Source organism: Nesoenas mayeri, assembly GCF_963082525.1.
Source record: "Nesoenas mayeri genome assembly, chromosome: 5".
NCBI classification, from domain to species: Eukaryota; Metazoa; Chordata; class Aves; order Columbiformes; family Columbidae; genus Nesoenas; species Nesoenas mayeri.
The window spans coordinates 15,224,203-15,251,848 of record NC_137548.1 but is presented as its reverse complement, the minus strand read 5'-3'; the positions used below and the strand labels follow the sequence as shown (position 1 = coordinate 15,251,848).

The following is a 27,646-nucleotide window of genomic DNA, read 5'->3' as shown; positions in this document are numbered from 1 at the left end:
GAGAACTCCTTTATTTACTAAACTGCCTGTTCTCTTCAAAGAGAAGGGAGAAAGCATGACCATCTCTATATGGCAAGACTACTCCATATGGGTTAGTGCTCTTACCAAAATCTAAGGTGCCGTTACTTGTTCACGTCAGTACTTAATTGCTTTGTCATTTGTTTGTCTGTGCTGCATAGCAAATGTCTATGTTTCGTGACAGTTGCCTCTTCTATTACTAATAAACACTTCATTTTTAACAGCTGATGTTAATTCTTCGAAGTCGGTTGGCAGTGATGCACCTTATGTTGCAAAAGTGGTAAGACAGCATTTGAATCTTTATTTCACAACTTGAAAATGTTTGTTATAGAATAGCATGTATAATTTAAAACATTTTCTGACTGAAAATAATACAATTGTGTAGTGCTGTTTAAAATAAAGGTGGTGATATAGAGCAATGCTGATGAGAATTAGCATTCCTGTGTTTGAGAGTGGATAATGGAACATCAGGGGTGTTGAAAAAGGTTCATGAAATAGATGGGATACTGTTTCGTTTGCTGCTTCCTGTAAACAGCCCAAATATTACAAAATGAATGTAATCTGGATAGCTCCCCACTGGATGTTGGTAAGCTGACAGATGGCTTGGGAGTAGAAACAGCAAAACTTTGATTCCTGAGGTCCCCACAGATAGGAAGTCTTTTAAATGTTTTCTCATAAAACGCATATGTATTCTAATTTCTATTGAATTAAAATGGCAGTGTTACATATTTTTTTAACCTAATGATTAGAAAGAAGAAAAAGCATCGTTGATAGCTGATTTTTAGCCCATTGTAGCATAAAGTTGGCATTTTCTTATGTTTTTAATCAAAATTAAAAAGATTTATTGAACTTGTTTTGGCTATGGTGTTCTCTTGCTAAGATACGAAGTATTTTTTCTTAAATTTTGCTACATTTTTATGTGTAGAACCTACTATTATGGATGATTTCCTGGTAAAGTTTTAGTAAAAAACCTGGGTATATGGGAACAGCCATCATAGATCCAGACCATTCTTTATTTTGGTGGTACATCTGATCCTGTGACAAAAGCAAATACCAGAAAACTGGACAAGAACTTCACAATGTAAAAACCTAGTTCTTCAGCACAGTTCAGAACTGCAATGTTTTAATCATTTATTAAACTATATGGTGATACTGAAATACTTGACCACAATAGCTGACTGCCTATGTTAATACTTTTAACATTTTTTTCCTGAAACTAAAAGATCAGATTAATTTAAGATAAAATACATTTTAGTGTATGCCTTTAATACTGATATTTGTATTTGCTGAGTACAGGGAAATTCTTGAGTACTGGTTTTGATACTGTTCAGACACCCCAAGATACTGTTGGTCATGACCCTCTTTCCGAAGAGCTGAAATAAAGCACTGGAAAAAACACTGCTTACCATGCTCATGTCAGACTACCACACTTCCAACATCAGCGTGCTCCTGCCACCTCAGGTGTTGGTGGGCAGGAACCCCACCCAGACCAGGAGCCCCAGCTGTTGCATGGTGGCTACCTGCTGTTTTATGTCCAGCCCAGGCCATCGAGGGCAGGGGTGTCCTTTGTGCAGGAGCTGTGGCCCGTTTTGGAGGCAGATCACAGACATTCCAGTTATCAGCAGTGGCTTTCCTATGAGAGGCAGTTGTTCCTAATTCCCAGCTCCTGACGAGTTTGCACAATCATCAGATAAGCATTGTTTTATGCTCTGCGTAACTGCTCTCCTCTTCTTTCCCTGAGTTCGAAACCTGTCTGCTTCTCTTCTCCAGTTTGGGCTCTGAATATAGGAAGAGTTGTAACTCTTGGGTTGCTTTTAATAACAGGTTCACTTTGTTGCAGCAATTTGTAAATACCCCCATTGCTAATCTCCCAAATGCCTACTCACTTTTAATTTGTCTTTTATAATTTTGTCTTTATGACAATAAAGAGTAGCCCCAGTCTTTGTGCTGCCCTCACAAATGACCCATAACATATTATGCCTCTACGGTCTAGTATAATGCAACTATGGATAAGGGCCTATTTTCTGATGCCTGGGTGATTCCTAGCTGATCCATCAGCTGAAGCAAAGTGCTTAACAGCTTTGAACAATTATTAGTGTTTAACAAAATATGTGCTTCTATAGTAATGTTCTTCAAATTAAGCTATTAAAGCGGGATGGAAATTGGCTTAGTCTTTGACATATCCTCATAGTGTTGATGTCTGAGCAGTACGAAATGAATCACTGTTTTTATTTAAAAAAGAAATGGTTTTTAACATGTGGACCTTACAGATGTCATTGTTCAGGAGTGGATGCAGAGTTTAATAACACTTCATTAAACTGCTGACTGAAAACCATCAGAACTCTTAAAGTACTACTTGAAGAAATTTGTTTGGTTTCAATATGTGCTCCATAATCTCTTTCATTACAGTATCTTTTCTAATTAGTCTTTAATTTCAGTTTTGCTAATCATGTCTTTAGAATGACCCTGGGCATAAAGTTGCAGGAATTCGTGTTTGAAGTCCTTCTGGCTTCAGCGTACTATAAGATGACTAGTATGGCAAATATTGGACATGATTACCTGAGCCTCTTTAACATAAAATATGCATTTATTTATCTGTATGTAGAATTAGTGGTATTATGGGGAAACAGCTTCATAGTCAATATGAAGATCTGGCTTGTGGTGAAGTCATTTAACCATCCTCTCCAGTATGAAAAGATACCAGATTTTCAGCATTTGCTCTGGCTAGAGAATGATACTTTTTTTTTTTTTTTTTCCAGCACCGAGGCATAATTTTATGTGGAATAATTTATTTAAAGATAAATATTTTAAGAATTTTTAGTACCTACAATTTTTTTTCTATATTTTGGGAAGAAAATAACATTCTTCAAACCTATGTAAATTGAATCAAAATAATATGTATAATTTATATTCTAATTAAGTTTGAGTATTGATGAACTATGCTACACAGAAACAAACAAACAGATTCAGTAATGTCTGAGATAACTGCAGTATAAAAATTCAGCTGTTTAACCCTTTTCTTTATATATAATCTCTGTATCACTAATTTTTGTTCATAGTGGATAAATAAACTAACTGAAAGTAGATGTGTATGTACCAAAGTTGTGTACATGGATCAGTTGGTCTAGTTGTGTGTTGTGTTTTTTTTGGTGTTTCATGACTGAACGTTGGTCCCACAAGGAGGGAGGGGCTAGAAAACTGTTTTCTTGGCTCCATTGTTTATCAGGGCAACGCTGCTGGAGCAAGTGAGGTAGAGCTAGGCAGTGGCTTTGTAATCTAGCCTTCAGGCCTCGGAGTGGTGCCTAAGCCAGGATCTGCTCTGGTTCTGACCCCTCTTCCTACTCTGCCCCTTAGTCCCTGCATCAGATGCACGCGAACGCCCACGTTTGTCAGTGTGTTTGGTCTCTTTACGTTGCTTCATTAGTGTCGGACACCAGTAAACCTCTGTTGGCTGAGTGGTACAGTGTGGCCTTTGACCATTTTCTGGTCATTACATTTGCATTTAAAAGTTTCGATTAAAACCACTTAAGATTGAAGGTATATGTTTTGGAACTTTTGCTAATACCATGTGATTGTATTCTTTCTGTGTTTCTTTGCCAGTAATTGCATACTGGTTTTGGTTAGATTTTTTTTTTTATGTGTGGGATATTCCAAAACAGGTGTTGTCACTGAGATAGAATGAATTTGGACAAATATGAGTAACTAGATTAATATAAGTGGCTTAAGCTGATCTCAAAATCAATTGCTTAAAAATTGTAGGAGTTGAAATAACTTTTTTACCTTTTTGCACTAAGTTCTGGAAATGTGGAGTCAAGGTATATGTCCACTTGCAGTTCTTGCAGTATTTCAAAGCTCTGATGTGTTCAAACTGGTTTCTCTCTTGCAATTTAATACATGTCCCTACAAAATGAAACTGAAATACCTTGTGTTAACTCAGATACAATGTAGTCTTTTAAGTTAAAATAGGTGTAGTTCTTATAATTTAGTTTAACAGAAATTGTGAAATCTGTAATTTTTACCTTGGTCAACTGATTTCCGAAGGGAAACAAAAACCTGTTCAGCAAGAATTTAACTTTTATTAAGATTTTTTCCATCATTTCAGGCATTATTTTGGGCTCACTAATGGCTATTGCAATTGATGCAATCTAGCTTTTTTCTGGAAAATCTGAGATAACGAATGTTGTTTAATGTTCTGTGCTAAACTTTTGCTGCCAATTATTGGTAATATTTCTGCACATTTCAGTTAATTTGTTATTCTTTAATGCTTTGTTATGGGAAAGGCTTCTTTGATACCCTTAATGTTAAGCAATTCATAATAAAAATAACTTTTAGAGCCAACATTGTTTTATAAAAATAGCAAATTCTATTGAACGTATCAGCACTGGGTAGAGCATTCAAGGGAGACTGCTTTTATAGGTTGAATGTTACATTGTGTGAGCTTTTAATCATTATTAGGCATTAACACAGCAGTTTTTAACTCATTTTAAATTGTTTTGAAGGAACCCAGCCAGAATGGACCTCTTTTTACTGAGTTAAAGTTCTACATGCGAGCTGCTAAACCAGATGAAAGTAAGCAGTCTATTAAAATGTTTTTAATGAACTACAAGCATTTAGGAAAATAGAGCCTACAGGAGTAAGATCAAACCTTAAGAGAATCTTTTAAAGTAATTTTCAAAATTATTTTTAAATGATTGAAATCTAATCAAGCCATATAGTAAAATTAGTTCTTTTGGTAAGATGTTTTTTACAGTTGTGTTGATGATCTTGTCTAAGTTGAAACGTTAGTTGCATCTCTGTCCCGACAGTGGACGTATTATTAACTTGCCAGTACACTTTGCACACAAGTTTTCATGAAATAAGCAGCTCACATGTATGCAGAAACTAAGTAACGTGAGTAGTCCCTTTTTATGTAAGTCTCTACTGAAGTGAATTCATGAACTTATCTTTATTTGTATTTTCAGTTCAGAAGTGGACTAAGTCCCATAAACTGAAATATTTAGGTGTACCAAGATATTGGGGTTCTGGCTTGCATGAAAAAAATGGAAACAGGTGAATATATCTTTTGTTGGCATATATTGGGATTTATTTCATCCACAACCAGTATCCCTTTTAACCCAATTTACTTTGTAAGATGTATTTTCCACGTATCTTCATGTTGTTAATTTCTGCTACAAAGTTTTATGTTCAGAACAAGGTGTCTTTAAGGAAAAGGTTAATAGATAAATTTTATCTTTACTCTGTTTGCTACCTGTATGTGTGCCTATAGTATTCTCAGTGATTTAGTTTTCATTTATTTTGAACATTGCTGTAATACGGTGATGATATATATGTGGTTTAAAAGCTTTTAATATTTGAATTGAAATAAAGCTGACTTTCAATGTATTAAGTCCTTGAACATGACTACCTTTAAAGTTTTTCTTTTGGTGTGTTGTGCACTTAAAGAATATTTTCACTCACACATATAAAGAAGTTAGTACTCTCTCTAAATTTATTTTATTTTCCCTAGGGATAGATTTTGTTATGTAATCTGTGAGCTAGAATAATTGCTAGTCTCATGTTAAATTTGTCTTTAGTATTGTTCTGTGTCACAAAAAGTTTTTGTTACTTGACCTTGAAAGGTTTGCAGGTTTATGTAACAGTCCATGTTTCCTGGTGGCCTTTCTCTATGAAGCTCAGCTGCAAGAAGTTTTATTAATCTGGCAGTTTAGAGTAGGTCAGGCTTCTTTGTGTGAACTACTACAAAGGGCAATTGATACGTGTGCCCTAGTATGTCAGAAATATCATTATTTCAGTAGATGCTCAACTTTAAAACTAATCTAATATAAAACCAACAATTTTGGGAGGTGAAAGTAAATATAACAATTACATATTTTTTTCCTAAATATACTTTTATTTCCATTTGTTGTTTAGTGCATGAGATTCTTTAATATAGCTACTATGAGCTCTTACAATAATACAATCAGTTTAGCTACAGCAATGAATATCAGAACACCTTTGATAAGTAAAAGATTTTTGGTTTGTAATAATAGGTTAAAGAAAAAGGTTGTAATAGGTTTTGAGAAACTAACTGTTTTAAGTAACCATATTAAGTCACTTAGTCATTTATAAAGTAAAAAACGTATTTCTGTAAGTAATTAGTGTATCATTTTAGATATAGTAAATTACAGTACAGATATTTTCTGCTGTGGATACTTGTTTTTGTATTGCATAACTAGCCAGGAATAAAGAACAGGTCTTTTGATGGACTAACTTTCAGCTAGCCGATGTAAAAGAAGTTAAGAATTGTTAAGCAACATTAAAAAGTCACACATTTCCCATATATTTGTTTTCTGTGTATCTGCAGTTTATTTTTTTAGAGAGATGTTTTTCGTCAGTAATTTGTACAATAAACACATAAATAAAATACTTTGCTAAGAACAGTTCAGTAACTTCGCTGGTTTTTTTTTTGCTTTGAATTTAGTTACAGATTTATGATAATGGACAGATTCGACAGAGATCTCCAGAAAACATATGAAGAGAATGCAAAGCGATTTCCCCATAAAACTGTACTACAATTAGGCCTGAGAATAGTAAGTTTAGAAAGTACTTTATATTTTTACAGTCTGGCTTCCCCATGCAAGTCTTTCAGTTGTATCACACTTTTGTGCTGAGTACAGGTCCTCTGCTGGGTGGAGCTGGGTACTGCGTTTATACGACTGTATTTTGTTTTGTTAGCTTGATATTCTGGAATACATCCACGAGCATGAATATGTGCATGGAGACATCAAGGCCTCAAACCTTCTTCTGAGTTACAAGAACCCTAATCAGGTATTTCTAATGCATTTTATTCCTCACATTTTAAACCTTTTATTTGGCAACACAGAGAAGTGCTTTGAACCTGTGAAATCTAGCAGAAGATCATTTTTAAGAATGTACATGGTAACATTATTTCTGCTTGACATTTCTATTTAGTTAATATTCTGTGATTTTTTTTTTTATGCATGTCGCTGGACAGTTATCAAATTGACTATTTGCCCTAAATAATATTCTAGAGAAATTCACAAGATTAAAAAGAAATTGACTCACAAATAGGTATTTGCAGGTGGAAGCTTAAAATTACATAGCACACTGGTAAATTATGTTTGCTTGTCTGCATTGTTACCTCATTCCTTTGTTCAAGAAATCCATCAGATAAGTGTTCTGTTACTTGGAAAAATTGGTCTTTAAAGTGTTGATTGTTCCACTTGATTTAGGGAAGTCTTTCATTTTTCTGCATTTTAACTCTCTTTAGTATTTAAACAATGCATATTAGAGTTTCAGAATTATGTGTGTCTTCTTGCCCAAATGTTTTAGCTCATGAAATAAGTAAAATAATCTTGAAGTACCTGTGGTATTAGTGAGAAGTAATAGTATGCAGTAGTGTTCAAATGGGGCAGCTAACTTTAAAGAGGATAGGACAATAAATGTGTTTATAACTCCATGATCATTCTGTTTTGTGTGTGTGTGTGTTGTTTTTTTCTCCTGTTAATCTTACTGGCAGTAGCTGACTATTTTATTGTACTTGTCCTCTGCATCAGCCAGAAACTACTTCCAAATCAGATAGCTTTATGTAAAACAAAACCCAGCTCATACATCGTTTTCAAATCATATGTAGCAATTTGAATAAAGGACTGAGAAAGGATCGTTTAAAGTCAAATTCACCATTTTTTAATACTTTTTAAGAAGTTCTGAGAATGGTTGTGATTTGCATTTATTTTTTTGCATATTTTCTGTATTTATAGTTCTTTAATTTTAGAATTCTTTGTGGAAATTACTAGGTGTATTTAGTAGATTACGGACTTGCCTACCGATACTGTCCTGATGGAGTTCACAAAGTGTATAAAGAAGATCCTAAAAGGTGTCATGATGGAACTATTGAATATACCAGTATTGATGCACACAAGGGTGTGGGTAAGGCTGGAAAACTTTGTTCTTAAAAATAAGCATTTGTGCATCCTTTTTATAAATAAAAAATACTTTATTTGCTTCACTGAGTTTTGTAAACAACAACGTTTCTGAATCTATTTTTTTCTTCTCTATGGACTCTGCTGGCATTTTTCTTTTTTTCTAAATAACTTTGATATTAATTTACTGTATTTCTAATGTTACTTTCTTAAATAGATTTCCTTAATTCATAAAGATGGAGATGTTTAGTGTATTCTTTTTTATTAACTAAGCAGAAATGGAATAATGCTTATGAGATCTTGATAGAAAAACAGGCCAATAATTTCTGTTATCAGTGTAAACATTGTTCTTTCATATTTGGCAAAGATGCTTAATATTCTTTATCTTGTTTATAGCTTAATATTTAGAAGATTTTTTTACCAAAACTTCATTTATAACTATAGTCACTGAACATCAAAAGGCAAGTAGTGAGAAGAGGCTGAAGATGAAAATGACAGGTCTATGTCTGGTTAAACATTGAGGATTTGCAGTGAACACCAGTTTTATTTTCTTCATTCTTATATTTTGTTTTATTAATATGAAAGTATGTGCTGCAAAAATATCAGCTGTTAAAAATTATTATTTACTTGAGGATGAATGTTTGCACCTCTGCTTAAACCTGAACATATGAACAAAGATGACTTGATTTGCCCATTAATACATCTAGGGTAGTCTGTGGTCAATGTACATGTGAGTTGGGTGTATTTTTTTTTTTTCTCTTTTTTGTCAAGGCTTAAGAATCTGATCTATTACAGTTATCTGGTCTGTTTTCAGGCCACAGAAAATATTTCAGCATTATGGAATATTTTTTTTCTGGAGCTGGGGTTTCAGCACTATTACCTTTTTATAAAAGAAGGGAAGTAAAAATTGTTTTGAACAGAAAGTCAGTCACTTCAATAATTTGCTCCATTTTTTTCTCTAATCTGAGTACTTGAAAAGCATCCCAAATTGGGATAACTGCAGCATGTCATATCCTTGAGTAGAAGAAAGAAATTGCTAAAGGACATGAAAATTAAGATATTCTTCCTTTTTTTTTTTTCCTATCCTTTTTTTTTTTTTCTTTCCTTGCTTTCATGCTAAAATAAAGAAATAACAGGTACAGCAGTATTACATTGTTAGCATTGGCTTTTTATTGTCTTGACATATTTACTGATTTCAACTGTTGTTAAAATGTGCGTACTTTATTAGCTGCTCTTTTTTATATATATGTGCTTATATATCTAGCACCATCAAGACGTGGTGATTTGGAGATCTTGGGTTATTGTATGATTCATTGGCTTAGTGGCAATCTACCATGGGAGGATAATTTGAAAGATCCAAATGTTGTCAGAGACTCAAAAATCAGGTGAGAAACTACTTATTTTCTTTTTCTTTTGAAACTGAAAAGAAGAATTAAAATGTCTTAGTGTAGAAATGCTTTTTATTTTCAGCATGTTCCATTTTGGTGAGCCGGGTTTTGTTTTATATAACTCACAGTTTCCCTCTTCACATCTCATGTATCCTTGACTTGTAATTAAACTTTACTGGTACTGTTCTACTCTGTCTTGTTTTGCGTATATGAGGTGCTTAGTTATCCACCATGGTACTGTCCCTTTAGAATACTGCCATAGTTAAGCCAAAAAGCATTCTTGCCAGTATTAGTCCTGCTTCACAGAAAGAGAACTGAAGCATGGAGTATGAATAGCCTTTATAACACCGTGCTTTGAAGTCAGTGGCAGAGATGAAAGCTAAAGGTAGATTTTAAAGGTCTTTGAGCATAATTCCATCTACAGGGCTACTAATGTGGGATTTCTTAAATTTTTTTTTTTTTTTGGTCCCTCTCCCTCACTGTTACATTCCTTCATCTTTCCCTCAACCCTCTCCTGTTAGGCACTTAATATGAAGAAAACTGTCCTACCACAGCAGTTTCTGTCTCATTAAGTATATGTTATCTGGTTTCCTTATCTCTACTTTTAACACTTAAGTGTCCATCAGTGTTAGCAAAGCTTCTTGCCCTTTCCCCCAGTTATTGTTTTCTCAGGAGATCTGCCCTGAAGAATGTCAGCTGGAGGAAGAGTCCTCCAGCAGGAAGAGATGAGGGTGATGGTATGTGAAGGTTTAAAACCGACCAGTTCTTTTCCTTCAGTCTTCTATTTGCTTGCTTTTATAAGAATCAAAAACTGTTGAACAAAAACTTGCCATATTTCAGCCTGTTTGGCATTCGTCAGATTCTCAAATGTACTGCCCTCCTAAAAATGGCTGTACCAAGTCATCCCAAAGGTTTATCTAGTGGTGTTTCCCGTCTCTGACAGCAGCCCAAGCTAGGTATTTAGGAAGTTTATCAGAACAAGATTCAAACTTCAAAAGAAACAATAGTTTTGAATAATTTTGTTTTTCAGATGTAGAGATAATATTTCAGTTTTGATGGACAAATGCTTTCCTGGGAAAAATAAACCAGGTAAGAAGAGCTATTTATAATACTTCGGTTTGTGCTGTGCGGAAGCATTTGCTAATAATGTGCTTTAATGTCCCATTTCTTTACAAAAAATAATAAAATCTGTCAATCTGGTTGCCATCACCGAATGTAGACAACTTTAGACAATGGGTAGAAGCACTGGAATTATTTACGTGGGGCATATTGAATGCATACAAGGGAAGGCTGTGCTACTGTTTATTCAAATAAAAACAGATTAATTCAGTTGTTGCAAAAAGTGAGAAGTTGTCAGATGGTCAGCATCTTTTTTCTTGAAAGGTGTGTGTCAAGCATTGCACTCTAACCCATTGCTTCTTTGAGTCCTTCTTGTTTACTGAAGTTTATACATATTTTTCTTCTTTTATCAGTAACAACAAAGTGACATGAATTAGATTGTTGATTAGGGGAAGTTCAGACTCTTCCTTTTGGCTGCAGTTATGTGAACTGCAAACACTTGCTTCTGACTAATGACAGTATTAAGTATTTTTAAATATGAAATGTGTAAGTTGATTTTTCACAACTGAATTTTAGAGATTCAAAATACAAAGTGATGCAAACTTGAGGAATAGACTGCTTCTGTTTGGTATTGGTGATTTGCCTTTTTTAAACCTGACTCTCAAGAAAGTCTTCTTCTTCAGTAGTTACTTTCAGCTACTTCTAGTGTGACTTCTCTGTTTTTTTCAGTGGTCAGATGTTTCATATATGTTTTTAATGTTTCAGTCTTGCACTGATAAAATTCTGAAATAACACTGAGTTTCCTCTTCAGCATTTTAAAGTTCAGACATAAGTATCATGTAAACAAGCATTCATTGGTGAAAATTTGACTTTTACATTTTTTACGACTGACTGTTTTCTTCATTGCAAGGAATGTGTAAAAAACAGTGATGCTGTCATCACTGGGTAATGAAGCTTGGGATAATTTTTTTCTAAAACGTATTGTAGTAAAGTCATAATTATGAGTTTATAAATTACCATTTCAAAAAATGGCATAACTAGCGCATGCATAATTTCTGACTCTTGTGGTAAAAGTGAATGATTAAAATGTTTTCAAATAGAAATTAATTGGAGGTACCATTTCTTTAGATGAAATAGCCAAATACATGGAAAAAGTGAAACTACTGAGCTATGAAGAGAAACCCGTTTATCAGCATTTCCGAGAAATACTTCTGCAAGGTCTTAAGGCCATTGGGCAAAAAGATGATGGAGTACTTGACTTTGGCTTGTCAGAGAATGGAGACTTACGGACAAATTCCACACAAAAGGTTTTTACTCTAAACACTTATGTCAGCTTTTAATGCATATTTTTGAGCTAAGTAAGAGTTAAAGTGGTATTGGAAGTAGGTGTCATAACTGCATCCAGTAGGAAATAAGCAAATAGTGAAACATTTGATATTAAGTCCTACTCTTACACATCATTTCTCCAATTTAACTTCACTAATTGTTGTTAAAACTTAATACAGAATGATATTTATAGGTGTACTTTCATAATAGATTATATATTTGATAACAGAATGTGTATATGTAGTTGTAATGACATTTGAACAGATGAACATTCAGTTAATTTACTTATTTTCCTTAAATTGGTAAAACTCCAGATGGGTCAAAATACGTGTAAGGTAAAATAAGTCTAGGATTTTTTTCAGATTAGATTCATTTCTGTGACTAGTTCAAAGCTTAGTTTTTAGTATGCATCTTAGTGCCAAGAATTTGGTTCTGGAATTCACATATTGAATTCACTGTGGTCTAATATGTTATTTATGAGTCTTAACTGTAGTGGTAGGCATGGGGTATTTTATTTTCTGTATTTAAAAAGCCTTAAACCCTAGATTTGGACTCTCATTTGAATACCGCATAAGAACTTTTTAAGCCTTAGGGAAATCATACGTTAAAACTGTTTATAATAACAATAAAAAATGATATAATAATGATCGAATCATTTAGGTTGGAAAAGACCTTTAAGATTGTTGAGTCCAACTGTATGGAACAATAAATATTATCCCATAGTTCAGACTGCATTTATTACCTGTTTATTTGTATTTGTTAATAACAGGTGGTCAATTAATTGGTTTCTTTAGCATGAACCAGGGAACTGAGAATTATAATACAGGCTAATACTACAAGAATTCCACCTGCTTACTGACATGATCAACAGTGTGTTAAAGAGGGACATAAAGCACAAAAGAAAACCAGTTATAGGATTTTAAAGTCTTCTAAGGATATAGGATATAGGTATTATTTTTCTTACTTGTTTTTGCCCATTAAATAGTACTTTTGCTAAAATCGTACAGCCATGATCTTTACACTCAGCTCAGCAGAAAATATTAGTATAAAGGTCTGTCTAAAAGGAGAGTTCTTCTGTTCCCTTGTGGATCAATGTGGCTTGAGACCTGTGTTTTGGGGGGAAAAAAAAAATTAAAAAAAAATCTGTTTTTAATGATCGGCTGGTTTCTTTGCTCCATGAGTTGGCCTGCTGCAGAGCAAACATCTGTGACCGTTAATGTCCTTCTCCAGCAGAGATTGCTGGTGCATGTTTCCAATGGAATAAAACTTCAAAATTCTTAATTCTTTAGTTAATATCAGTCAAGACCATTCCCAAAGGGTGGGATGATACTTTTCCATAGGTTGTTACCTATTATCATCAACTAGGAGTTGGCTGTTTTATTTTGTGGGGGTTTCTTTTTTTGTTGTTTTGTTCAGCTTTGAGGAAACATAAGCATGGTCAGCATATGTTCAAACACTTACATAAACCAGTGAGTGTTACTGGCCCATTTGAATAAAAGTTTTCAGCTGTCTGCTTCATATCACAATGGACTTCATGCTACCCATGGCAGCTACTGCTAGAGTGTCCAGACAGAATGTGTGTTTGAGATGAGGTTGACATACCTTTGCTTGATTTTGACCAAGTAACAGGACAGATGATTCTTCCTTTTATGTTGGATTTTCTAGGCCTTCTAACAGATGTGGTGTAGGCTGGGGTCAAAGAATAGATTGTGTCAGTCCTCCTTCCAGGGGCAGATTTTGTATTTTTCTTCAAAAATTAATGGAAAGAGGGTCTTCAGCAGTGTGCTTCCCTTCCCAGAATATATGTTTGGGAACTCATGCTAGTAGGGTTTTCTTGCAACAGGAAAGGCCCTGAGAACAGGAGGATGATTTGTTCTAGGTGAGAATAACAGGGCACGTTGATACACAGAGAAAGAAAGGAAGAACATAGAATGCTAACTAAATTTATATGTATTTTCATCTGTGACAGGAAGCTCAAGTTGATGATTCAGTGTTTTAAAGATAAGTTCCAGATTCCAAACTGTTAGAAACTGCTCTCCAAAAAGATAATTTACCATTGATCAGTAGCGTCTTGCCTCTGTCATCTTGCCAGGGTCTTCTAGCACGTGCTGAATTTCTTTTGGCATGTTTAATGTCTAGTGTAGAAAAGAAAAATGTGGTCTGGCATCCATGCTTGAGAAGATGGTGACCTCTAATATAGAATATTTATGGTATTTTGGCTGTACTGATCTTTTAATCAGAACAGACTTAAGACACTCTTCAATTCCTTTGAGGCAATCTTCCGTAATACTTTCTTAAAACAGTGTTATGAAATTATGCTGTTTCATAGCTAGGAGACAATATTTCTAGCTTCTGTGTAAATAAATTCTTAGAATGTAGGATTCTCCTGTGTTTTCAGCTTGTATAGCTAATTGAGCCACAATGTGCATTAGATGTTGCATATAAACAAAGTTGTTCTGCAATCTCAGTCATTCTCCAGTATTGTTATCTGGCTAAAACTCACAGATGTCTGCTAAATTAAAAGTTAACATTTTATTTTCTATATTGTGACTTCAGTTTCCCCAGATGTATAAGTAAATGAAACACAGTCCACAGTTCTGCTGGAGGTTTTGTTTTGTGTGGTGTCTGTGTGGGGTTTATGGTGTGTGGTTTGTTTGTTGTTTTGTTTTGTGTTTGTGTGTGTAGTGAATGCATGTTGGTTTGTGTATGTGGTATTTTATAATAGTTCTAGCAAAACAAGAAGCTAGCAGTGCTGTCTGTCGAAGGAAGTATCTGGAGCTCTTGACTAAATTATTTAGGGCAAGGACTATGTCTTTTGTTTAGTGCGGAAGAGTTGCTGGGAAATATTGGGAGTAAATTAAACTGGAAAAATATGGATCTTAGTGATTTGATGTTCAGCTTCAGATGTGCAGGTGTTGCTTGTGCCAGATGAATGCTGTCTGATTTTGATGGCTATGTAATTCACCTGCATCAAGATTAAGAAACCACTTCTTATTACATAAGCTTGGAAACAAGATAAATGTATTTTGCTTTTGTGTAGTGTGTATTGGATATCCGTTTTCCTGATGAGCATTTCAAGTGTTTTCTAGTACAATTGGGAGGAATGCATTATCTCTCACATAAAAGCAGTACAGCACTGAAATAGTCCTCCTTAATTTTGGTCAGAATGAACAAAAGTGTCTGTGTTTATTCCTGCCTAATGCATCACAAATCTGCTGACATGCTAACCTTGGAGTCTTGGCTGGCGGTAATCAGGCCTGTGCACTGGCAGGAAAGATGTACCTAATGCACTCCATCAGTGCGGTTTGCATATGGAAGTTCTCACAGGGGAGCTGCCCTGTGCCAGCTGAGGGTTACCTGCCCACTGCAGTTATTGTATGTAATTATCGAACCAATCTGTTCAGCCCAGCAGGGTTGATGGTAATCATGAAGCAACACTTTGGAAAGGAAAGATGTAATGCACTCTCCCCTTCTCTCATGAGCCATGTGAAGTTGTAGCCACTTTTAAAGCTGTATTGGTAAAGCTCTAGTCTCATACAGTTAAAAAAAAAAAAAAAATAAAAAAAGGAAAAGATAAACTCTCCCAGTGTTCATCGAAGCTATAATTTCTGTCTAATACAGATACAGGTCAACTCATCCTTTGCAAAAATCATCTGGCTTTAGAAGAATCTTTCCATAACTGCCTTAGGGATACTTTGCAATAGCAAGATTAATTGTAATATGCAGATAACAGTTCTACTCATTTAGCAGCTTTAAGATAATGTGGCTTGAGTAGAGTTCAGCTTTATCAAGTATCTCTCTTTGGAACAGAACCCATAGTTGCCATTAGAAAAAAATAATAATGTACTGTCAGTGGGTGTTAGCTACTTTTCAGCTGTGCAAAGAAAGCCTTAAGAAGCAAGGATCCAGATAAACTTGAATTTAATGAGGTGTAATTGCTTTTAAAAAAGCAATTAACTTTGACTTTGGGTAAAATGTTTTTCTGTGTTCTTTAAGATTTTCCAGATTGCTCCTTTTGTACCAGTTATTTAATGTAAATAAAAAAAAAAAAGTTTTGATCACAAAAAAATGTTTTCATATGTTAAAATTTCAACTCCTAAAGTGATCTGCAGATAGGGGAGCCGAAATTTAAATTGTATATTTCCTAGTACTAGTATTCTGGTATTAATGTATGAATAAACTTTCTCTACAGCTGGAGACATTTTGTAATGCTTAAAATTGGAGAATACCTTGTGAGGATGAGGTGTTTTCTAGTTTGTGTTGTCTTTTATGCTCTTGACTTCAGTTGCCCCCCCCCCCCCTTTTTTTTTTTCCTTTCTAGAAAAAAAGAAAGGCAGCAGCTGTGACCAATGAGAGCACTGAAGCAGAACTGGAAGATGCAGGAAGTCCACAAAGGAAGAAACCTACTTCTTCTAGTGAGTCAAAAGATCATTGTCACAGTCCCATGTACTGGCTAAGGGTCAGTCTCCCACCCAATTGCTCCCTCTCCTCCCTAGTGGCACAGAAGGAGAAAATTAAGTTGAGAAAACTCTTGGGTCAATACAAAGATGGGGAGATTGCTTACCACTTACTGTTGTAGGAAAAACAGGTTCAACTTGGGGAAAACTAATTCATTGCCAACTAAAAGTAGTTTGGGTAGTAACAAAGGCAAACATTAAACCAACATATTTCCTTGCTCTTATCCCAAGCTCAGCTTCCTCATTCTAGAGTTCTTTGCATAGCCCTGAGTACTGCAGGGGCAGGGAGAGGACATGTGTTGTGGTCAGTACACAGCATTTTCTCTCTGCTGCTCCTTCCGCCTCACATTTTTCCCCTCCTCCAGTGTGGGCTCCCTCTCTTGGGCTGCAGTCCTTCAGAAAAAAAGTGCTCTGATTCCTTCAGGAAATATTAATCTGGTCCAGTGTGGACTCTCCCCTGAGTTGCAGAGGATATCTGATCCATCCTGGGTCCTCCTTGAGCTCCAGGGAATATCTGCTCCAGTGCTGTGGAGCACCATCTCCTCCTCTGACCTTGGTGTTCCCTCTGCCCTCTGCTGTTTTTCTCCTCCCTGCACCACCAGCCCCTGCCTGTCCACTGTTTTTTCTCTCTCAAATGTTTTCACAGAGGTGCCACAAACAAGTTGGGCTCAACATTAGCCTACAGTGGCTTAGTCTGGGTAGAATGGGCTGTTGGGCACAGGGCCTCTTCCCACAGATGCCAATCCAATAGCTGTGACCCCAGCTTACCAAAACCCTGCCACATGGCCACATATACCAAATACAGCCATTTACCTTTAGCAATTCAAGTGCTTTTTGTCTTTCATTATTTCTTTTCAGATCAGCTCTAATAAAATTGAAGTATTTAAACTTTATGTGTAAGAAAGGTCTACTCTCCAATTATATGCTGCCTAAAGCTGGTAAAAATGCTAGGTGATAAAAATTGGTAGTTGCACCCTGTTCTTTTGCTGTCGTTCATTTTCTCTCCTCCATTCTCATTTTTGTCCGTGCCCAATTCGCTGTCAGAATATGCTGACTCCTCAGGACTTCTTCATCACAGTGTGTTAAACCAGGGGCTAGCAGCAGCAGCTTCCAAGAGTGAGTGTATTTAAAGTCAAGGAAAGGATCAGCTATAAGGATAGGAAATGCTGAAGCTACTTTTCAGGTAATTTGGCATAGTTTCAGTGTCGCCTGTAAAAAATCATAGGCAGATAAAGCAGGATTATTTTAAGTCCAAGATCAGAAATCTTCAGTAGGTCTATATAAGATAAGCTCATGGTGAGCGTCCAGTCACACTGTTTTCTGGATCTAACCTTCTAACTCCTTCATGTAGAGATGAACTGAATTCAAGTAATTGCAAAGATATTTTTACTACAGAGCTTTTGATTTGGACTTTTAAGTAAAAGACCAGATGTTGTCATGGTCAAGTAGTAATAAAGCATAGCACTAGAGTCTACCCCAAAACAAATCCACTTGTTTAAAAAAATGTTTGATGAAGAAGAATGGCAGAATGGGAAATGTAGCATTTCAAAGACAGTAATGTTATTGGTAAGTTATAGATTTATCCTAGTGTATTTACTCAAACAGTATGGTACAAAGTATAAGTAATTAAGCTGATGTTATTGCAGGTGACACTGCTCTGTTCATTTTCAGCTGTTTGCATGGTAGAATTTGATCATCAAAATCAGTGATTATTTCTCTTATTTGAATGCCTTTTGAATTGTTGACTTCAGTTTATTATGAATTTTCCCGTCTGTCAGTGGCTGCAAAAGTGTTAATTAGAGTATATTTTCTTTCAAGGAAATACAATTATTTGTTATGATAATGGTGTTCGCAGTTTTAGCATTTTAGATTTTAAGACCTTATAACAAATTATTTAATGCAGCTGACTGTTTTCTGGTTGTGATTTGATACACATAGACAGCATACACTTAATTTCATATTATATTTTATACTTATTTTTTTCCTGGGATTGTAGGTTGACATTCTCAGAGATGAAAAAGAATTTGAAGAATTGTAATCTAAGTAGTAGCATCAGCTTTTTGTAAATGCTAAGTTTATTCAGACTAAGTGAAGGTATTTGGGAAGCTATATGTATTTTCAGCATCCAGTGGTTAAAATAAGCTTAAATTTAAACCTCCTCTTACCAGTTCAGTAGAGTTAAGGGTGAAATGGTTCTATTTTCACCTTTTTATACTACCCAATTGAATGAATACCGAGTGGGGGTAGTATATAAAATGATTTCAGGTGAAAAGTGATACATGTGCTTACTCATTTTGTTCTCTCCAGATTCAGAATTAAAAACTTTGCCCCTTATTACATGATTCATAAATCTGTGTTGAAGGAAAGGGCAACTGTTTCATAATCTTATGATTTTTTTTTATGCTTTTGATAAATTGAAAATAGCTGATTATTGTAGAAAAACATAAAACTCTGTTAAATCTGAGGTTTTATGTTTACCAGGGACTTGTTTCTCTTTTATGTGATCAGTCCTGTGACTAAAAAAAAAATCCTGAAGTTTATTGACCAGTAAAATGGATAATTTCTTGATACCTCTTAATTATAGAAATTGAGGTTTAGACATACAGAAACAATTTAAAAGTTTGTGAAATATTATTTTATTGGTTTCTAAAAGGGAATAAATATGGCCAGATAGGTTACTCTTCAGGTGGTCAAAGAACATCTCATAAGTATTTGCTCTTAAAATGGTGGCAAGAAGAGCTACGCAGCCTCTTGCTGTTCAGCTGCTCAGCATTAACCACATCTGGCTGTGCAGTTTGTCTAATACAGCCCAAAAGATTAGTCGCCCCACAAGGATCCCAATCAGCCGTGCAGCAGTTGAGTCCTCCAGGGTGCTCAGTGGCTACAGGGGCTCTGCCAGTAACTGAATCTGCTGGGGCTGGGGAGCCCCCAGGCTTGGGAGGGGAGGAAGAAAGAACAGGAATGAGAAACATGGGTGTCTTGAAGTTCTTGCTTCTTCCGCCTGCTCCCCAGGTTGTTCACAGTGTGGCCACTGCAGATGAGTTCAGCCAAGGCCATCTGTTTCAATCATGTCAGCCATTGGTGTTTCTGGAGCTGGCAAGCGAGAGGAGGGTGTTACATTCTCCTTTTCATAAAGATAATTTCAGAAAGTCCTCAAGAAACAAGCTGTGTTATACTTCCAAAATAAGATGCACAAATTTTGTGGAATTCTTAAATTGTTTTTAATTTAAATTAGCATTTTATCAGTCTCTTTCTTTTTTTCTTCCCTCTGATAACTGGAACTCAAATGCTTTCCTGAAAGTTGGAATTTTAAGAGGTACCCTTTTTAAAGTAATATGGATGATGCTGAAGTATATTAGTTAATGTCTGTCCACCAGGCAAAATGCAATCAGAAGAGATTATTTGTATTTAAACAAAAAGGTTTTCTCACCCTCTGTTACAGCTCTGTTTTCAGTTATTAGCTGCCTTCATGTATGATAATAAAATATCCAGGCTTATAAGTGATGATACTATTAAAGCAGAACACCAAATTTTGGCATACACTGTATATATCCAACAACACTTATGCAGCGGTGTACTGTATGATATTAATAGGACTAATATGCTTGTTTTTAACCAGTTTGTATGGAATAGGCAGCTAGTATAGGGAACTGTGAGTGTGGCATAAATGATGGAAAAATAAGAGCTTAATGAAAATTTGTAAATAATCCCAGCTTCAAAGTTACCAACAGAGGTAGAACTCTGCCACTGGCAGTCTTCTTTAATGTTGGGGTTGATGAAGATTGGGTTATAGAAATATATACATATATATATATATGTATATGTATTTTAGAATAGATTTTCTTTTTTTTTTTTTTTTACACGAGCTTTTTTAGTTTCTAATGTGTTTTTTTTTTTTTTTAATAATTTTAGGTTTTATTAAGTGGGACAGTATAGAGAGAAATACTCAAGTAAACATGACAATGAAAGTACAGTGTTTTTTTTTAATGGTCAGGACTGCCAGGGGTAGGAATTATGCATGTCTGTATTGCTGGGTATGATCCAGTATGGTAAGGCCCTAACTGGGATCTTAGGTTACTCTTACAGTATAAATAAAGAACTTTGTGAACAGCTCTGACATAAAAAACAGTCATACTGGTTGATTGGTTAGAAGGCATTCCTAAGTGGAGGTTTAATAGTGTTTCTCAATTAATAGATACTTAGCTTTATGTTTATTTGCATTGCATGGCTTTGCATAAATCAGTATGTGGGTTGTTGTCTTAGAAATCTTTTTTTTTTTCCTTATTCACACAAGATTTATTACTTTAAATTGGATTAAATCTACTTTTAGGCTCATTTTTATATTTAGAGAATTATTGGTCTTGTCATCAAGCTTTAGGAGAAAACAAATCATGCATTTCTTCTGAGGTTGTTTATGGTGCCAATTTGTTACTTGTCTTTCTGCTTCACACCAATGCCCACATTACAGGTAGATTTCTTTACCTCTTGTTTTTAAACCCTAATACAAACATTTTCAGCAAAACCTGTACTGTGCAGTAGTTACAATTACCTGCATACATCTGTATTGGTAAGGTACTCCAGGAGTAAGTGGCTATTAGTGTTAAAACAGTGTATCCACCAAAAGATCTGTCCCTTTCTGCACCATTCCTAGCCTACCGTTACCTGTCTTGGGGGTGCTGCAAGTTAAATGTTCTAGTGTGAGAGTTATGTGATCTGGTTTTAGAAGTTAAAAGCATGTGCTGCTATGTTGTATCTAGAAGTTAACAGGAAGATTCAGGTTTTTGAGCAGAGAAACACTGCTCTGGGTTGTCAGAAATGTTGACAAACTTGCTTCTGTATTCTGCATTACGTATACTCAAACACAACATGAAGTAATCAGTCTTTTTTAGGCGTCTCTCAAAATTGTTTGAGGATCTCGGAAGCTATTTAAATTGGAAAAGATGTGATAGGAAGTGGTATTTAAGTATAAAGGTCCTTAAATACTATGGGTAGGAAGGTTAAAAAAATTAGATATAAAACAAATATATCCTTGTGGTTCTTCCTGAATAATGGTTTTCTGTGACAATTTGCAAGTGCCAAATACACTAAGAAGCACCTTGAACATGTGCAAATTACAATAACGAAGAGTCAAAATTAATGTTCAAGATGTAAAGAATAAGTGTGTTCCTGTTTGCTCCTGTGTCTGCTTGGAACACAGTTTTCTACTTAGTCTTCCATTATCTTTTAAGCTTGTTTTTCTGTGCAACGTCTTCAGACCACTTCTAGCACTTAAATGTGTTTAAGTTTGAAATGTAAATACATTTAAGTTCCATGTTACGCTTCTTGGGACTTTCTCTTGTTTACTGCCAATAAAAAGTACTAAGTTAAAACAGAACAAAACACCTAAGGAAAATTTTCTGTGGGATAAGGTTTTGTATAATGACTTTACATGTAGAACTAAGTAGTTGAAGAGTAAAAGTGATGTCTGCTTTTTTGTTGTTTTTCCGTGACCTGAAGATGCATTGCAGCATGCTGAACAAGTAAGTGTTGCGATTCAAACTCAGGTATAAAATTTGGAAAGGAAAGGAAAGGAAAAGAAAGGAAAGGAAAATTATACTGCAGTTACTCCAATTTTTACAGGCAACCAAGCTTTTTCAAGATTGCAAGTAATATTATTTGAATTAAACTTTGTTCCTCCTGCAAATTGCTGGGCTGTTTTTAAATACATGCTGCATGTGACTACTGGCTTACATGTGTATGTACAATTTTGTTTTGGAATGTCTTCAGTAAAGCAATTTTTAGAAGTAAATCAGCTTGAATTTCATGTGCAACAGTTTTACGTTAAAATTTTTAAAAGAACAATCATAGATTCAATGTTTTATTTAGGAAATAAACAGGCATAAAGTAATCAAATTATACATTTTTGTGCCCCAGTGTTTTTTCACATTATCACATGGAAATGTATTGAATTGATTTGTTGCAGGAAACAGAGGACTTGGAAACACAGAATACCTTAACTCAAACCCTATCCCACAACTCTACCAACTTTATTCTTTCTCCTCTCCACTCTGCAATCATATATTTCCTGGAATACAAGTCCATATTTTCATTCATCTCTCTGTTCTTTTTCCTGAATCATATTTCCAAATTTTTGTAGAGAAGAGAACTGCGGAGAAAAGAGGACCTCTGTTATTTTATAGAAATGTTCACTTTTTGACTTAATTGTAGCTTTCTCTTACGGGTAAGATTTATGTGTTTCTGAAACAGCGTATGTAAAAACAGAAAACAAGATGAAAAGGGACATCAGGAGGTGATCTGCTATATACACCAGCCTAAGGACAAGCTTATGTATCTATATCTCTGTTAATATTGATGTATACCGATATTTTTCTATCAAAAGCTCTATGATTAGTTTTCTAAAGCATCCCTGCTCAACACCACTTGTAATACTTAACTATCCTTACTACTAAAAAGACTTTGAGAAAGCAGAATATTTTCTTCTGATAATTTTGTACCTAATATGAATTTCCCTTAAGCTTTTTTGTTGTCCTATCCACTGTAGACATGAAAATTGCTCTCATTTTATGTGGCAACCTTTTGCACATTTGATGAGTACAAAAGGCTGCACCATCACATCGCTCTTCCCTTTTTTTTCCTCCTTTCTTCAGATAAACTAGTTCAATTCCTTTTATTTTTTTGTTTTATTAGAGAGCTGGAAACTATGATCACCACTCCTGATTTTTTTTTTTCCATTTTTCTCAGAACTTCCTTGAAGGATAGAGCCCAAAACTACACATGATACTGCTGAGTTTCTTCTGTAAAGTTGCTTTATAGTACTGTTTGCACAGAGAGGATCAGATATCAGAGTCAACTTGTCTAATAATTCCTCTAGAGCCTGTGGGACTCTTTATGCCTCTGCCGAACTTTGTTCCAGTCTCAAAACAAGCTGTGCAGTGACACCATCTGGTTTATTTTTGCCTATATAATTCTTCCTCATTTAAATTGCTGTTTCAACCTAATTCAGTTTAATGTGCTTTATAAAAATCCTCTCCTTTGCTTGTAATAGCTTTGTTTGTGTCCTCATTTGGTGCTGCCCACACAGGACTTCTCCTGTTTTCAGAAACAGAATTGACATTTCTCCCAGAAGAAAAGTGTGTGGAGACAGGGCAATATATGTTACCAGGCTAACTCATTTTGAAAATTCAGACGAGATTTCGGTACAGAAAGGCCTTCAGTTTAGTAATAGCTGCAAACTTTTGAAGCTAAACGTGGGTCGAGAGCAGTCACTCTGAGTTGAACATAACTTAATCAAAGAGCTTAAGAGAATATTTCTGCTGTTTAAGCTGAAATTATGAATAAAAAAAAACATGACATGGATTGCTTTTGTTATGTTTAAAGTAGAGATTTGCCATGATCATGGTTTGTTTAGAAAAGCCTTGAAAAGAAGTCATTAATACAATAAAGGAAAAATCCAAGCCAGGGTAGCTCGCTCCTTCTTTTTGGTGTTCCAGTGTAAGCAACTAGACATGGATAAGCTCTTACTGAATTAGGAATTAGTAAGCTTCAACTGCTCGTATTGTCCATGACTACCAAGAAATATGATATTCCTGAGAAACAAACATGAAAATCTGATAACTCATCAGTTTTTTCCCTATAAACGAACACTTGTAGTATTTTCCTGATTAAGGTCATCATTTTTGTATTGACAGTCTATCTGATAATAGAACATAAATTTGATGTCTTTGCAGCATATGATTATATGGTCTATGATTGAATGAGAAGAAAAATCACAATTACCTCAGTCAAAATGGATGAAGATAAATGAAAGGGGAAAAGATCAGGTTTATTGGTCTTTCTTGAAGAGAAAACTTTGGTCATTTTCTGCTTTCTGTGGCAATACAAAGATTCCAGGGAGAAAGCTACATACCACTAAAACTCAATTTGAAAATGCATAACACATGTCTGTTGCTAGAATTCACAATTATAGTAGCTAAAATATTTTGTGACTTGGAAAAGTACAAACTAATTCTTGAAGATAAACCAGAATTTAGCTGGGAGAAGGAATGATTTATATAGTTAAGTTACTACTTTAGTCTATGATACCTGCTTGTATAGCTTTTAGCTACCAATACTTGTAAAGGTAACCAGAATAATTGATTTTTACGTAGCAGTTGCAAGGATGTGTTTTGGCAGAACAGATCTGGTGAAGCTGCGCTGCTCAGTGAGAGACAGTTACCAGAGCTGGCTTTTGTTTGTTTGTTGGTTGGGTTTTTTTTGGTTGTTGTTGTGTTTGTTTGTTTGGTTTTGTTTGTTTTATTTTTTTTTTTTTTTCCTTAAAGATGTATGTTGAATGCAAAAAGAGCTTTTGGACAAATAAGGAACAAGAATATTTTTTTTCATTCTCCATTTCACTTTCAGGAATGGTTTATTTTGCTATTTTTCATTTCAAATCAACACTTTAAGAGTAAATTAAGTTACGTTAAATTGAACAAACACAGAAGCAAAACTGTTTGCAATAGCTTGTTGCTTTTCTTGATGTGCTTTTTGGTTTTGGGTAGATTCAAGACTATTTTGGTTTGTTTTGCATTGTTCTTTGCCTCTTTGCTTTCCCCTGCATTTACTCATTGAGCTCCACCGATCAGTGACTCATACCACTCCAAGGCTGTTGTCTTATGCAAACAGCTTCTTCTTTCTCAAGGACTTCCATGAAACCCAATTTTACCTTTTTTTCTTTGTCAGTAATGCAGATGAAGAAGTTGACGGGAACTGTAGAGTTATATATAGTTTTACAAGCAAGAACTTAAATAGTTGGGCATAGTGACTTCAAGGAGAAAGTCAGGATTTAAAAATAAATAAATAAATGAATAAATAACAAACAAAGAAAAAAAATACCACGACTAGGAAATGAAGAACATTTCATTGTTACTGCATTTGTGAAAATGATAGTGATTTTTATTATACGTAATATTTTTTCTCAAAGTGACTACAGCTGAATGTGATTCATGCAGATGAGCTGTGGTGGTGTGTGGTTTGTTGTTGTTCCCCCCTTTCCTGCTAGTGGACAAGAAAGAATCAAAGTGCAGGGAGTTTTTTATTACTGCATGTGATTATGGTCTCTTTGAATAGCCTGCCTGCCAGGTTTGTTAAGAATCTTACTTAGATGGCACTGCTAGTTTCCTCTGTTAATAAAATATTGCCAAATAATAGCTTGAAATCTGAGGTAAAGTTGCACTGATAGCTGAGCTGATTTAACAGCTTAATGCTGCTAAACAAAAATCTTCCTCTTTTCTACCTGCGTGTCTTCCCCCTCTCCTTGTCTAAGCTCCACTTACATGCTCTAAGATGCTGCAATTCACTAAACTATGAGAATACCAGACCAAAAAAAAGTTCTTTGCCAGGTTATAGAACTGGATCAGCTCAGCACAAGGTCCAAAAAGCACCAAAAATAGCTTAATACCGGGAGAGATCACAGAACTAAAATTTAGCACATGAGGTGGAAGGAAGGGTTAGTGATTTGATGAGGATCCGATTCTTCATCTTTTGGTGAAGATGAGCTATTAAGTTGTCTTACCTGCATGTAATCCTACTGTTTAAGAAGCTGAATTGTACAATGTGTTCTTCGGGAGAAAATCAGTGCCCAGAAATTGTTGTTAATTCCTCTGAGTCAATGTAATCTGTGTGCCCTCCCCCCTAGTCAAAACTAAATGAATGATTTGATTTGGTCTGGCTTCTTGAATGATTTCACGTATTCTCTTGCGATCCATATCTGTTATTTTATTTTATAGAAAGTCTTTTATTTGTTTGGATTGTAGATGCAGTAGCTACCAGAACCCGGAAGAGGACCTCACCAAAACCCAGGAAAACAACAGCAACCAGAAAGAGAGTCCAGAAGTAAATAATAGATGGAGCAACAAATTAAGTTGCTCTTTGGGTGATCTCTGGGTTTTTTTCATTTACTGTAGCACTGGAATCTCTTCCTTTCCTTTTAAAATGATGAATCCTGTAAAAACATGAACTGCTGTTTTGTACCTATTTTTGAAGAATAAATGTTTTATTAAAATATTTGCATAATTTATGCATACTTAAATAGTAATGCAAAATTTTGCCAACTTTGAAGTGAGGATGCATTTTTATTCTTTATATACATGAATTCATATCTTAAAGGCAAACTAAAAGAAAGTGCTTTTTTCTGCTGTATAATATAGAAATAAGGCCTTATTTCATTTCATTATGAGTACTCTACAAGGAACAGCAGTGTTGCATCCGATTTCTTCTGATTTTGAATAAGGTCTCACTGGAGGTCACTTAGATGTACACCGAGATGAGGTCTGAAATGATAGGGACGTATTTTAAATATTTCTCAAGTGTTTGAATTGAAAACAGAACATAAGACAAAAAACCACATTCTTGCATTCTAGTTTGTTATAAAATGTGTTTAAACAATTATTTGGAGGATGGGTAGTGAATTTTAGTTATTTTTTGCGTAGTATTTCTGTTTGCATCACTTTTCCAATTATTCAGAGTTTATCTGGAAAGAAAGAGACCAACATTTCAGACATAGGGCCCAGGGCGAGGAAAGGAACCAACTGAAAAACAATGTACATTCTCAGCCCCTTCCTGCCCCCACTCAGATTTTTCTTTTTGAATGAGTGAAAAAGCTTGAAAAGTTGTAATTATGAAGAATAACTTTGTAAATGATCTAGTTCCAGTGAAAGCTTAACTTACATGTGCTTCTCATAACAAAATAATGGTTTACCTGTTATTAATTTTTGAGAAGCACGTGATCTTTCAAAATCTTTCTTAAAAAGTAACTTCCTTGCTTGGCTTTGAGTCTTCAGAGTTGTGAGTCAAAAAATGCAATGCTTAGTTTTGGTATGAAATACCACTACTTTTCATTTAGATACTGCAAAAATACATATAATTAGGGCATGAACATCATTTGTACCAGGGAGATGACTCTATGAAGTTTGGCAAACCAAAAGGAATCCGTATGAGCCAATGGGTGGTGTATTTGTGTGGATGTCCAGTGCTCTGCTTGCTTGCTTGTGTATCACCTGAGTAGCTACTCAGTGAAATAAATGTGTTGTAGTATAAAATGCTGAATGGAAGATGAGGTTATGTTTGGAAAACAAGTGAATCTGTTCTTTTGAAATAAAACTGGAATAACATACTTAAAAGGTCTAGTGTCTTCTCAGTTCTGTTCTGACTGCTATTATATATAGATTCATTTTCCTGGGTACTAGCAAAGTGTGGCTGACAGCTTCAAGCAGAGCATTCTCTTTGTTTCAGATGTAAAAATAGGACTGCTAAAGCCTCTCTCATATTTAAAACTCCTCAAATAAAACTATCATTTTAATGACTTCATTTAATCATTTTGTTCAAAAAGTATGTTACACTATTCTGAAGACCTGTTGTCAGGAAGGTGTATTGTATTCTCTTGCTTGTGTTGCATACTCAAAGTTAATGTCATTCTTTTGTAGTTTAGTTGATTGTTGTT

General features: G+C 35.0%; 1 protein-coding gene across 2 annotated transcripts in view; it reads left to right on the top strand.

The window, feature by feature from the left end:
- The window catches only part of VRK1 (VRK serine/threonine kinase 1), a 34,686-nt gene extending 7,366 nt beyond the window's left edge, over positions 1-27,320 (top strand). For both annotated transcript variants that reach the window (XM_080345562.1, XM_080345561.1), the window contains exons 3-13: positions 243-298; positions 4,518-4,587; positions 4,980-5,067; positions 6,479-6,587; positions 6,733-6,825; positions 7,815-7,947; positions 9,205-9,325; positions 10,359-10,417; positions 11,516-11,694; positions 16,035-16,128; positions 25,962-27,320. In XM_080345562.1, coding sequence (XP_080201688.1) covers positions 243-298; positions 4,518-4,587; positions 4,980-5,067; positions 6,479-6,587; positions 6,733-6,825; positions 7,815-7,947; positions 9,205-9,325; positions 10,359-10,417; positions 11,516-11,694; positions 16,035-16,128; positions 25,962-26,044 — 1,085 coding nt within the window. In that variant the 3' untranslated portion in view covers positions 26,045-27,320. The remainder of the gene's footprint in view (positions 1-242; positions 299-4,517; positions 4,588-4,979; positions 5,068-6,478; positions 6,588-6,732; positions 6,826-7,814; positions 7,948-9,204; positions 9,326-10,358; positions 10,418-11,515; positions 11,695-16,034; positions 16,129-25,961) is intronic.
- The last annotated feature ends 326 nt before the right edge of the window (positions 27,321-27,646 follow it).